The sequence below is a fragment of the Pyrgilauda ruficollis genome, unplaced genomic scaffold, assembly GCF_017590135.1.
Source record: "Pyrgilauda ruficollis isolate IOZ18807 unplaced genomic scaffold, ASM1759013v1 scaffold14, whole genome shotgun sequence".
Lineage (NCBI taxonomy): Eukaryota > Metazoa > Chordata > Aves > Passeriformes > Passeridae > Pyrgilauda > Pyrgilauda ruficollis.
In genome coordinates this window covers 4,367,106-4,381,126 of record NW_024512543.1, presented here as the reverse complement: position 1 = coordinate 4,381,126, position 14,021 = coordinate 4,367,106, and the positions used below count along the sequence as shown (strand labels likewise).

The window sequence follows — 14,021 nt, the reverse complement described above, 5'->3', positions numbered from 1 at the left end:
GGGAAGCCACGAGTGTGGGGCAGTTAGGCAAAACACAACTGTCCAATGAGCAATCTGAGCTGCAGCGGAGGGGCTGTGCTAAAACAAGATGATGCTTGGACCTGGAAAAAGATGTGTTAGAAAAGTCTCAAGCTGGGTCTGAATTTGTCAAGGCCCTCCAAGCATTTGAGACCTTTGCAGCTGAACCATGAAATTCAGCGCAACAGTGGACCATAGCTGGCAAAGAAAAACCCAAAACATGCATCGCCAACATTACAGACCCACAGCAGAGAGCAGCAGGCTCCCTGCACGAAGCAGCAGCACGGCTCGGAGCAGGGCTGCAGGGTACCTGTAGTGCCTGGTGTCCCGGATGGGTCGGTCGCTGCTGAGTTTGTCACTCTCCAGCTGGTTAAAAGCGTGCTGGCGGTAGGGGTCTTCTCCAGCCTTCAGCACCTTGGAGGACAAGTAAGCCTTCTCGTCAAAACTCCGCCGGCTGCTCTTCTCTCCCGGGGGAGCCCTCGTCATCTAGAGCAGAGACAAGCATCAGAGCATCAGGGAGAGCAGCCCGCCCATGTTTAAACAGAGGTAGAAAGTTCAGACATTGCCACACATCTGGAAGTTGCTCAGGTACAGGTGAAGGCAGGATAGGCAGGATAGCAAGAGCTTGGAAAGGAAAGCAAGAGCCTTCACAGACAGGGTGTTAAAATTGCCATCTCTGAGGAAAATTGCAGGTTTCACTATCCTTACTGACGGAGCTTGGGATGAAAGCTGCTGTTCCTGATAGCACAGGCAGAGCCAAATTCCCTTTAGCACCTGTTACACAGAATGTGTGAGACTGCAGGCATTTGGAAACCCTTCCAGGCAATGAATGTCTGAGAGCAGTCTCCAGCCAAGGTGGCTGAGACACCATATTTCGAGGAAATGCAGTTTCAGCCTTCCAACAATCACTGCTGCACACAAACAGAGAGGCACCTGGTTTAATAGGTTCCCTGCTGTGCCTTGCTCAGACTTGCCCAGTCTCACAGATCTCCTTGATACAGTTAAAAGCTGCCCATGACTGTCCCCAGCACCACCCAAGAGTTAAAAAAGACCAGGGCTGTTCCTTGCCTCTCCTAATTTTCCTCTAACTTTCCTAAATCACAGAGTCAATCCAATATCAGCACCTGAAAACCATTCACTAGGGTCATCAGGAGAGCGGACAGGCACAGCCCTGGCCCTCTCTTAGGTACCTGACTCTGTTTGGAAACAACCTACAAACTCTAAAATACTTGCTTATAAAGCAATCAAGACTGTTTATACTATAAAAAGTTTAACAAATTTTCTGTGGTAGCTGTTTGATAGACTAAATCATGAAGACAAAATACTCCCAGCCTTGCAAGGGAATGCTAGAGCTCTCTAAAACTGCTGCAAGAGGCAGATACTTGCACCTACACATCTCATTCAAAGCACCAGATAATCCTCAGATCTTGAGATCCTTCTATGTAAAATAGCTTGGATGCTCTCTACTACTAGGCTTGATCACGTTCCTCCCTCTGCTAAAGGTCTCCTTTTAGGAGTTACAGAGGGCAAGAGACCAGAGAATAGTCCCCAGTATCACACAGCAAGTTGGTTGAGCCATCCTAGTGGCCTGGGAAAGAATTCAAGAGACCCAACACCACAGCAAACTCATGAAGCAGGAGAGTGCTTAGAAGAACATTCATCTCTGCAACTTTCTCTGACAAGGGCTACCCTTCAGTGCAGACAGCCCTAGGAAAACCAGACAGTCAGATAAGATGATGGCAAATGAAATTCAGCATAAAGAAGGGCAAGACAATGAACATTAGAAAAAATAAATTGAACTACTCATGTACATTGATGGATTTCAAATGAACCGTGACCACTCAGGCTACAAATCTGAGCATCCCTGTGGACAGCTCAAATGAAACCCGGCACTCAGTCTGCTGAGATGGGAAATGTGGCAAATTGAGTGCACTGCAAATGGGACACAGAAAACTGAAACCATCACGAGCAGTTATGGAATCAGTGACAGCCCAGCAGCCTTGGCCAGAGCACAAGCTCTGTCAAACCTGTGTCCGGAAGGAAGCTACTGGAGGATGAAGAAACATTAGAGGTTAGGACTATTCCATCTGGAGAGAAGATTAATTAAGTCAGGGGAAAAAAAAAAAAATTAAGGAGGCCCATAAAATTATACCTAATACAGCCAAAATTAGCCTAATGCTCAGGTTTCCCTTTCTCACCAAACAAGAATGAGGCAAACATTTTCATGGGAAAAAAAAGCTATTGTTTTCAACACTGAGAAATTCCTTCAGCCACTGCACAACCAAGCCAATGTTTATGGATCTGCCCTTGTGCAGGACAGACATTGGCAGAGTCCAGTGGGTGAGTCTGCCTCTGCTCTGCTCCTCCAGGCAGAGAGTGTCCTGCTCTGTCACCCCTTCTCCAGGGATGCAGCTGTCATCCCCCTTTGCCCCTTGCAGCCACTACCACATCACCTGGGCATGGCCCTGGCTTACAGGAACATCTTGGCTACTTTTATGGCTGGTTGCACAGCCTGCTGCCTAGAATCTTCCTTGAATTTACATTTTCAGTATGATGAGAAAATAATTACTTTCATGCCTCTAAAAACTGAAATGCTTTCTTTCATTAAATCATACAAGGAGTTTTGCTGAACTCAGCTTCCATTTCTCTTTTTCCTTTTGCCCTAGAAAACAATGCTGATTTGAAGCAAATGCCCAGCTTATCACACACCTTTAAATACTTTGCAATCACTCACTTACCCTTTGATATTTCTCTCTTGCCCCTCCAAGTCCCCCAAAAGCAACAGCTGGTTTTGGTTTATGTTGCCTGGAACATACTAGAAAACACTGGAAATGACAACATATCTTCAGGAGACATTTTTCCCAGGACAGTGCGAGGGTTGGGTATCCCTATAGTGGAGAGCAGGGTCTGGCAGCCAGGGACAGTCCCACACCCCAGCCAGAAGTGGGCACCAGGACAGCCCCACCCCAAGGAATCCCCATACCTCTCTGGGGAAGGACAGGATGAGGGCCCACCTTGGCAGGGCAGGGCTGTTGGGAGCTGGAGACCAGCCCCGCTGCAGCATTGCTGGGGCAGGGGCTGTGAGACCCTGGGGAGACTCCTCCCAGTCCTGGGGAGTGGGCAGGGACAGGAAGGCCCTTTATTGCCCTAAAAGCCATGACATATTTAAACTTGAACTCTCAGGGGTAATTCTTCTAGATAGTATGGTTCTCACATTACTTATATATCAAAAAGTGGTAAAAGAGCCAGGAAATGATTGTCAGTTAAGAGTTAAGTCCCACTTGCAGTTTTATCTCAGACAGTATCTCTTTGTGCTCTCTGCAAATGGGAAAAGGGAGGATTCAGAGGATGATAGCTAGGAGGGCCTGACTTCAGCTTCCAGAAAAGCAGCTAATCGATAGATAATAACAAGTAACCAAACATCCATCTATGAGCACCAAGAAGATAACAAGGTAATAAATTGGAGCTAACTGAGATTTGTCAAAACCTAGTCATGTCAGACCAGACTAATTTTCTTCTGTGATGGAGTAATCAGGCTCAAGGGTATGGAGAAGAAGGAGACAGATACATCATGACATTGATAATGTTTTTGGTAGGGGCTGTTAAGATGTTGTCATTAGCAAGCTAGAAAAGTAATAGTCTGGGTGAAACTACTGCAGAATGGGTGAAAGTGGTTGGAAAGCTACTGACAGAGCACAATTATTAGCTGTTCACTGTCAGAGCACAGGGGTAAGAGCAGGACTTAGGGGTTTGTTCCAGATCCAGCACTATTCAGTATTTTCATAAATACCTTGGATTCAGATACAGTAAGTTTGTCAAATCCATAGGAAATCCAGAAAAAATGCCTGACACATTAGTTAACAGGATTGGAATTCAAATTATTTCAACACATAGAAAATACGTCTGAAAACAGTAAAAGCAATTCAATAAGGGCACTGCAGACCTTTACAGTTCACCAAGTCTGTGCTGACAAAAAATATGGCAGAGACAGCACAGTAGAAACTCCTCAGAAATGCCCTAGACATTACAGCTTATTACAAACCACATGACAGAAAAGTCAGATTAAAAAAGCAGAGCAAACACAATCCTGAGTGCAGCCTAGACAGTGATGAACTAGGCTGACAAAGCAAATATAAAGCTTATCTTTAAGGACTGACTTGCTTTATCAGATTATATTCCTAGAACATAGATGTTGCACTACAGGACGTTTACTGCTGTGAAATCAAATGGTACTTGACAGGAACAGCACAGGTTCTCTAGGAAACCCTGCCAAACCCTGTCAGAAAGGCAGACTAATGTCTACCCTCCTCTTTCCTGTCTCCTTACCTTAACATCTCTCACTTCAGGAAGTAGTCAATATAAGCAGATATTAGCTTTAGCATATTAAAGGCACATTATGTACAGCTGAGTGCAGAGTCAAGACTTTTACCATACCAACAGGACAGTTCAATCCCGTAGGTCCTTGATGTAGTTACACAGCCTGCATCCCCATGCTTGGGGCTGGAAATACAAGTGCAAGTTAGGGGAGCAGAAGAGCCTAGTGGAAGAGTCCAGCTCCTTATGACTGCTGCTTTCTGATGGATATCAAAAAAAAAAAAAAAAAAGAAAAAAAGCGCTACATTAAAGCAGAAATGAAGATGAAAAGGTTAATAGGCACTGGAAATGTGAGTGTCTAGACTAGGGATTAGCAAACAGTTTGCACAAATTAAGTTTTGTCCCAAACATTGCTAAGACCTCAAAAAAAATTCACATATGAAAATTTCAGGAAGTACTGTAGACCTTCTAATATTATTTCACCATTTCTCATTTTCACACATACTTTTCCCTTTCAGTGACAGAACAGACTAAGATGCTCTTCTGCTGTTGAAAGCATGTTCTGATTTGTGTTTTGACATGGTTCAAGAGAGCAGAAACTATTTAAATAGCAAAATTAACTTAGTAAGCAAGGGATTAAGGTAAAGGAATTAATGCCGTGCATGTCTACGAAAACTTGAGAGCCTCATTTCTCGACTAGCACAGGGATATTCCTCTAGGTTTGATTCCTCTTATAATTGAGACAGTGCCACTCATCTCTGTGCATTGTCATAATCTGCCATCAGACACAGGCACACCAGCTGCCACATCGCACTAACAGCCACTAAAACCAGAGCTGGGGAATTCAGGACCCCAAGGTGCATCTTTTTAACAGCAGGCTTGGCCAAATTCAAAAAGAATAACCATACTCCAGGGGTCATGAGGAATCACTACTTAATTAGAGAAAAGTATGTAAAACTCTCAAAGGTAAGTGCAATTAATCATTTTACAGTAACTGTGAAATTAGTCCAGCAGCAGTTTTATGTGACAGGACATACACTTTGCAGCTCTTGCACTTCTTACAAGCATTTAGTGCCAGTACAACAAATGGAGCAGGGGGTGCCATGCTTCTCCTTTGTTTTAAGCTAATTTTCACAATTGCCTCATCTCTGCCAAACCCCAGAAGTGAAAAGCACCAATTGCAAGCCATCCTCATTAAGTGTCTTTCCATGGAAGGCCTAACTGACATGAAAGGTCTAATTGATCAATATGGACACAAAGCAAGCCAGGGAGTAACAACTTCAACAAACCTCTTGAGGCCCCCCTTCAATTTAACCTGCTGCCATGCCTCACACACTTTCACTGCCTTGACCCACAACCCTGCCAGCACCTCCCTCTCAACAAGCTCTGCATGACCAACACCCCCCAGCAGATTTCTCTCCTCTGAACTGGTTTACTGCCAATTTCAACCCATCATATTGAGATACAAGCTTGCTGGCTGTGCAAATCCCCATCCCTCAGGACAAATGTTCACCTCTGCAAACCCCACTGGTGCTGTTGGGGCCTGTGTGGTGTGACATTTCTCTGTAGGCACACTCCACACACTGTCCCAGTGACCTGAACCAAAGTCCCGGAGAGGACAAGCCAGCACAGCACAAGCACCAGCAGTGAGACGCTGGGAAGTGGAGCAGTGCTTGGGGATGCTACAGAGACAGGTGCTGCTCAGCTGTGTAACCCACATGCTGCACACGGATGGGCTACAACTGGCACAGATCACAGGGCAGGACTAAGAGCTGCAGCAATTCCCAAAAAATTCCAAGGGAGCAACCTACTCTCTATGGGCTGAACCTGCAAGATCACGTGAGCTAAATGCCTGTTGCCAAAAGCATTTGCTTTAGAGGGTGAGTTGCATTTCCAGTTTGCACTAGGAATCCCAGTGAGCACATGCTTTTGTTACATCTCATGAAAAATCCGTACCCTTCTCCAAAAAACTGTTCCTAGTCCTCAGAGACAAAAGCCTGTGCCTAACAGCACAAGGCCTATTTTATTCATGCTTTGTTAAACTGTGTAAAGCATTTTAAATGTGGTTTGGGAACCATGCACTTATGGAACTTCTACTATGAAATTTAAAAAAAAAATTACTACAATTAAATAGAGCCATCACTGTTCTTTGAGAAGTGCAAGTGCTGACAGTAGAGCCCAGAGACCAATTTGAATGTTTCATTTGTAGCTTGCACAAACTGGAGTAACAGAATGGAAAAGTAAAGCAACTTGATCAGCCCCCGTAGCACCTAGCTGGTCTGAAAAGAATTTCTACTGCCATTAACACTGGGCAATCTTGAGGCGTGCTGCCAGTTCCAAGTTGCAGATGCCCAACAGGGGCTATTTCTAATGCCCTCTGAGAAGAGCCCATGGTCACCAGCTCACAGGGCTTCTCCAGTGTTGTTCTCTTGTCTCAAAAGTTCCATACCTTCATCTGTGATCTCTTATGGGCAGCTCCTTGCAGTACTGACTCCTTCTTCTTCCTCAAAGCACAGCCAACAAACACTAACTTCTAAATCAGCCAACCTATTATTTTATAATATCCATCCTAATTGGACCTAGCTGTGGCCTATTAAGGGCAGGCCTGTCCCTAATTCTTGGTAATTAGTGCAGCTGTAACTCCTTAGGGGTGAAATTGCCTTCATCACTATCTCCATTCTCCTGCATTCCATCCATCCACACTCCAGGCTCTGTGACAGAGCTGTAGTTGCCATGGGATGGTGAAAGTGAGAAACTGAGGTTGTCAGCTGGGGTTTGCTTTCCAGTACTGATGCTTGCCCAAAGTGCCTCTCTACCTCCTTATTCTTTTCTATAGCCTCTGGGCATTTATTGCCTTCTGTGTGTGCAGAGGCAATTCTCTGACACCTCTGCAAGACTTGCATCTCAATTCTCTTCTGGTTTTACCCTGAGAAGCCTTTTCTCTCTATGCCTGCCTCATGACTAGAAAGTCATGCCATTCCACCAAATATTTTCTATTTTGTTCTTCTTTTCTTGCCTCACAGTTTTGCCAGACACTGAGTTGTTGACAAAGAAAGCGTCCTCAAGAATCTGACCTGCAAAGGTGGAAATTCTGTACAAGATAAGAAAGGAGAAACAATTACATTTCTGTGTTTGGTTTCCATAGCAATGTTCTCCCCACAACCAGCAATTTTTGGATGCAACATTCAGACCCTCCTCCAAGAGATACAGAAGATGGCACAATGTACTCCATGTTATTGCCTACAGCATGGATTAGGTGAACATCAAAGGCTACTATGATGTCTGCCACAAGCAGACATGGGTGGTTGGTGTGAAGAATTCAGAAACAGGATGTTGCTGACTTACAGGTCACAACAGTGTGTTGGTGGACAAGGTTTAGTCGCTAACCTTCAAGCAGACTTGCCACGGTTTGTCAGCTGGTCTTTTGGGCAGTTTAAGGGAAGAAAGCAACACAAGAGAGCAAAACAGTGTGTGGGAAGTTTACAGGAGGAGCAGCAAAAAAAAACCCTTGAGTAATTAAATTACTGCCTCTGTCATGAGCAGTGGTTCTCTGATACCCTCATCCAACTTCTCAGCACACAGAAGGGTGGTGTCTGTCCCACCACACTCCCAACTCCTTGCTATCCTGTGTAAGTACTCACAGTCTTGTTCCTGAGGCAGCCACGCGGCCTCTGCCTAATGATCCTACTTAGCTATCTCTTTAGTGTCTCTGTGGAGAAGCATCCTTCCCACAGTATTTCATCCAGATCCTGCATGTCCTTGTCTACAGGAGGGAAGAGATGCTTCCAGAAAGCCTGGCTGGATCAGTCTGCCCAAATCTCAAGGACAAGCAATGCAGCGTGTGTTGACAGCTGGAGGATGGCCAAAAGTAACAGTGTGCACAAGTGCCAGCACTAGAGCACACATCAGTGTCACTCAAACAGCAGCCCAAAGAGCATGGGATACTTGCTGCTGTGCTGCTTACACAAGCTCAGCACCACACTGTGTGCAAAGAAGTTACTTCCACATGCAGTGACTGGCTTCCTCACCAACTAACCTCTCTCCATGCCCACCTAGATCAACAATCAATGCATAAACCCTGCCAATGTGGATTCCCCTCTGAATACAGTCGTGATGAATATTCAGGGGAGAAAGATAACCTGAAAAGCTGGGATTTATTTTACAACCTCTCATGTGACAGGTGCACAATATCACTCTTTATCCTGCTCTGCTGCTGGCCAAGGCAGATATAGTATATATAGATATAACATATAGCATAAGGAGATGACTTCTATCAGGTGTGTCCATCTTTGACCCAGCTGTTCAATCCTGAAGAGACTTTCAGCAGTTAACAAGGATTACACTCTAAACAGTGTTCTGGCCCAGGTGCCCAGAGGCAGGAAGACATTGCCCATAGCTGGAGGGAGGGGACATGATGCCCTAAGGTATCCTTCTGGCCTTTTGTTTTCAGGAGGGTTGAATAAAGTAAAGCAATGGAAGCAAAAAGGGCTTCAAAGATAGATGCCTAAGGGCACTGTCTTCCAAACAGCTTGGAGGAAATAAGGCTGCTCAGAACCACAGAAATTCAGTCCCCAGATGAGGTAATGCAGTTGCCAAGGTGCCTTTCTTCCCTCAGTTTGAGGTCTAATGCACATAAATGTCTATTATGCAAATGTACAATATAATTTTTTGGTTTGATATACTTATGATATTTACATACATTGATTTTGTATAAAAAACACCCACATGTCCAGACTCACATACATCTGGCTTCTATGTTTGTTCAGTCTTTATCTCATACCCTGGAATAATGCCATTTTTTCCTATTCAGCAAACTTTGTTGTGACATGAACGCTGCCACTTTTCCTCATAGGAACCTTTATGCTGTTGTATTCCTCTCCAGGAGAAAAACAATGTAGAAAACCCCATGAGAAATAATGAGTGGACAGGTTTCAAAACTGCTGACTACCAGCATAGGGAGTGTAAGGTCTGTAGAGTAGCTGTTCCTTGAAACAGCACTTGTTTTCCAAGCACATTTCCCTGTATCCGTAAATATCCATGACAACATCTGGTGTCAGGGAGAAGACAGACAGGACAGCACACTCTGAATACCTAAGGAAGTAGGCTGCTCATGCTGGCACCTACATCAAAGCAGCAGCACTGTCAGAGAGAGATCCCAGCAGGTAGCTGGGGACACAGCGCCTCTGGGTATGAAGGTTTTGCACAGAGAAGATGGTCACATGGACATGAAGCTGTCTGCAGTCAGACATCTGTTTAGTATCACACAGAAAATCTACTCAGCAAAAGCCATCCAGGTTACTTACTGTATGCAGGAATACTGCCCTGCTAAAGGTCATATCTACACAATCTTTAAAAGTGTGTTTTGAGGTCCTTCAGAGTAAAAAAGGTGCTATGTGAAGAAGCATTTTTTTCTTTTGGAAAAATATCCCTATCATCATAGACATTTAAATATGCAAAGAATGCCTCTGGTTTCCCAGTGATTTTGAAGTTGGAAAACAAAGAAGAAAAAGGAACAATATTCTGTTATTTGTCTTCTAACTGTTAGATACTCAGTGGCCACTTGGGTGTTACCTGAACCCTGATCTACAGCACCTGTATCAAGCCAGACTGACAAATAGCATTCTGTATCAAGATGATGCCACCACAGCCACCTGGTAACAGCCAAAAAGCCAACAAGACAGCTCAAATGAAGGTGGTCCATGTCTTCATAAATCATCAGTCACATAAACTGCATCTCCCTCTGCCCACTCCCCCACCTACGCTGTCTGCACAGGCACAACACGTGTATGTGCCGGCCTGCTGATGTACTAATCTATTCCCTTTGAACTCGAGTGACCTACATTCAGTCCTTTCCTCCCAGTGAATCACAACTGTCTGGAGTGACAGATGCCACCACAGATATTTTCACAGAAAAGGAGAAGGCACCTTTAGGCCTCATAAGCTGCTAACACAGTAAGCAGTGAACTGGTTACCTAAGAGATGGGCAGAGGTCAGCTGGCACTAAGAAGTGGGCACCACTCACCCAAAGTATTAAAGTATTTAATTATGTTAAGCTTGCAGCTCATTTTCTTTGCCTTCAAGATCACACTGTAAGGGCTTTTTCTAAGGCTAGAGAAAGGAAGCTGAAGTACCTCTTTAATCATTCATCCTCAAGAGATGAGGATGAATTAAATCTCTTTAAATTGAGATTAGAAGATTAAGCATAAAATAGTGCGGTTTTGCAACTAGCCAGCATTCACACTCCACAAAAATACTGTGCACATGCACAGCTGAGCCAGGAAGACAAAAGGACATCTCAGGAGATTTCACACCCCCACCAGGGACAAAGCCAGCCCCACAGCAGGAGGGGGAATTTCTCCCTGTCTTCCAACAAGGAAAGATTTTTCTCTAATGTATTTTTGTTAGCAGGTCTTGCTCAAACAGTCATGATTTTAAATATAAACCAATTCTGCTCTAAATCTCTCCCCTCTCCCCATGTTAATCACCAGACTGACCCTGTCACACCTCTCACAGGTAGCTGCACCAGGTGAGAAGCACTGCACACCCTGCAGATGGAGCAGGGTGGCAGTCTGGCCCCAGGAGCCACACTCCTCCCTGCCTTTGTACCATGCTGGCCCACAGCCCCAGAGCCTGCACGGACCTTGGCTTCCCAGGAGATAACACCTGAACAGTTTCTGACCTTGATGAGTCAAGTAATTTACCACAATGCTCCACACACACAGCTCCTCCTCACATTAAATTTTGAACATCACAGAGAAAGACTTTAGACAGGACATATCGTTTGGGAGTCAGACAGGCCCAATATGAAAATGCAAATTGTCTGTAAACCAACAACCAAAGTTACATTTAGCAGAGTGACTTAATATAGCTCCTCATGTCACTGCTGAATCATGACCTGGTTTCTTAGAGAATTTCAAGAATGACCTTCAGCTCACAATGTAAACTTGTATTTTGGAGGTCAGAAGCTATGAGATCTACTCCCAAAGACTGTACAGACATTCCTTCTGTAGTGACAATAGCGACGGTGCATATACATCCATGATTGATTACAAAAATTAGTCCCTTTGTATAAGACCTTCTTCACTCAGACATCTTCTCTGCTAGGCATTCAGCCCTGCGGCATGCAACATTGTTTTCTAATAGTGGAAAAACTCACTGCCTATTCATCCGTGAAGATTTGAGACTATCAGGCCATTGCCATTTTGTTTAGGAGCCAAATGATATTCCATTTTAATTGATTAATTTTTCAGTTACTGCATTGCTCCAATTCCAGGACTTAGCAATCAATGTGAACTGACAAAACCCTCAGAGCTGCACTCTGCTTCTGTTTGGGTCTCCATTTGCAAAGGCATTAAATTCACCTCCCCAACAGCAAATTTAATCAAGGATGCATACCAATGAAGAATCGTGCAACGGGCTCATATATGCCTGTCAAATATGAAAAACACCTGTGTTATGCTGTGCAGGCCTCTGTCATTCTAGACTTCAATCACACTAATAATAGAGGCTCCCTCAACAGCCCCTCAGCTCTGCTATTTAGTTACTGTCAACCAGGAAAGAGCTGGGCACATAAGGAAGAGCAGAACCACTGAAGCATCACAAAAATACACTCAGGACAGGTATGGCTACAACCACTGCTCATGGAAATACAGTTCCATCCATGCACAAAGTGCCACACCTCCTCACACAGCCCCTTGTCTCATTTTGCAGGTGCAAACTGCAGCAAAACAAAGTCAGTGATAGTGAGGATCTTTAAAATCTATTACTCAATCAATCCCTGTCCAATACAAAGGGCATCATCTGATTCTGCACACACAATGCTCAAAATTCTGTATTGTAAGAACATCTCGTAAAGATACAGCTCCTGGATTATGTTTTTAGGAAAACTCACAGCTTTCTATGGATAGGACAAATTTTTCCTGTCAAAGTTGCAAAAAAGAAAAAGGTGGATATCTAGAAATTCAAAACCCCGAAGGTAAAGAACACAGAGCCTGATTTTCAAATCAAGTAATGTTTGAATGTTTTGTGGTCAGCAATAACACCACTACAGAAACCTTGGGCTATAGTGGTTTCTTTTGGCCTGGCTTAACCATGAATATGAGCAGGCAGATTTTGGGAGCTGCTTGTTTTGAGGTCATTTATGAAAAGGTATATCTGGCATTTTTCTCCACTTATTCAAGTAATGAAATTTCACCCAAATTCCATTTTTAAAAAGCTCTCAGTCATGCAACCACGTCCCACTTCCCTCTCACCCAAAAACTACTCCTGACATACCAGACTCCTCTCCTGGCCATCCAGCTCACCCAGTGATCAGCTCAGCAGTTTCCACTCTGTGAGCAGGATTTCACTTTTCAAAGTTCATATATGGGTCACAGCAAGAAATGGGGATGTCTGTTTTTGATAGCTGGGGCTGAGATCCTAACCTTTGGCTTCTCAAGGGTGTTGTGTGAGTATAACCAACACTGTCAAGAAGACAGTTTTCCCTTCTCAAGATCAGATTATTTTTTAAAAATTCTCCTCTTCCAAAGTATGACGGCTGAGCATAACCAGTAGGATTGAGTGATCTCCACTCACAGCCCTGGGCAACACAACAGCCTCACTTACCTCCCATGGCCTAAGGAGCACTGGGCAGGTGCATTTTCCACCACACAGACCTCTTTCACCAAAGAGAGAGAACGACTCCAAAAAGCTACTGGTCAAAGAACCTTGCCCAGGCCTTCAGCAGCCTTCCTAAACATGAATGAAAAATAAACTTAGACACATTCGGTCCTGTCACAGCTCCATGAAACCCACAGGTTTGCTCATGAGGATGAGCACTGCTCAGTGACTTCTGCTTTCTCCTCTCCACACAAAGCTGCATGAAGCACATAGGCATTGTTTGTCTTCAGAAAAACACAGTGTAAAAGTCTGAGTGATTGTAAATTACTAGCTAAATTCAATGGTAAAATTGCCAGTGACATCAGCAGAATTTCAGCTGCAACAAAAATAAAAATAGTGAGAAACAAACACACGCAGAGTACTCACAGAGGACCCAATTTCCTGCTATCTTTCAGAATTTTAGAAAAATTAAACTGCTTAGCACACTACGGTTCCTTTTCTTACAACTCTTTATTTGCTCTGGAAAATGGCTCTTGTTTAGAAACCATTTAAACTATGTTGTAAATGGCCTTCATTATCCAGAACACAAATAATGTATAAATTTCTAGCTGGAAGTTGTGGTGGTGATGTAAAATGTAAAAGCAAAACAGCTTGTTTGAGGTATGGAGTCTGTAAAACAGCTTTTTCTCCCAAACAGAAAAAAGAGTTGAGACATTCTTCACATTTCTGGCTTGCTCTTGTTGGGTTTCAGCATTTCTGGCTCCACAAAGGAACATGGGCGATGAACAAACACGAACAAAAAAAATGGGCTGAGAGGTTTGTTCAAAGTAGATTAAAAAAAAAAATCATAAAACCAAAAGCAGAACTGTTGTTTCAAGCATCAAAGATATCTCAAAATAAACTTAAAAAAACTCCAAACCCTGAAAACCCACAGGAACTTGAAAGGACTGTTATAGATATGGAGCAGGAGGCCTGTCCCTCATTACAAAAGGTTAATGAGAAAGAGAAATTAGCTTGTAATTCTGCATCACAGTCTAGAATAAGCATTTCTTACCTCAGCTGGTTGAATGTAAAAAGCGTTCTGTACGAGT

At 43.8% G+C, this 14,021-nt stretch overlaps 1 protein-coding gene across 1 annotated transcript in view; it reads right to left on the bottom strand.

The window, feature by feature from the left end:
* Positions 1-14,021, bottom strand: part of GALNT16 (polypeptide N-acetylgalactosaminyltransferase 16) — a 64,669-nt gene that overhangs the window by 26,873 nt on the left and 23,775 nt on the right. Inside the window, exon 2 of the mRNA XM_041460077.1 lies at positions 329-504. Within this exon, the coding sequence (XP_041316011.1) occupies positions 329-504 (176 nt within the window). The remainder of the gene's footprint in view (positions 1-328; positions 505-14,021) is intronic.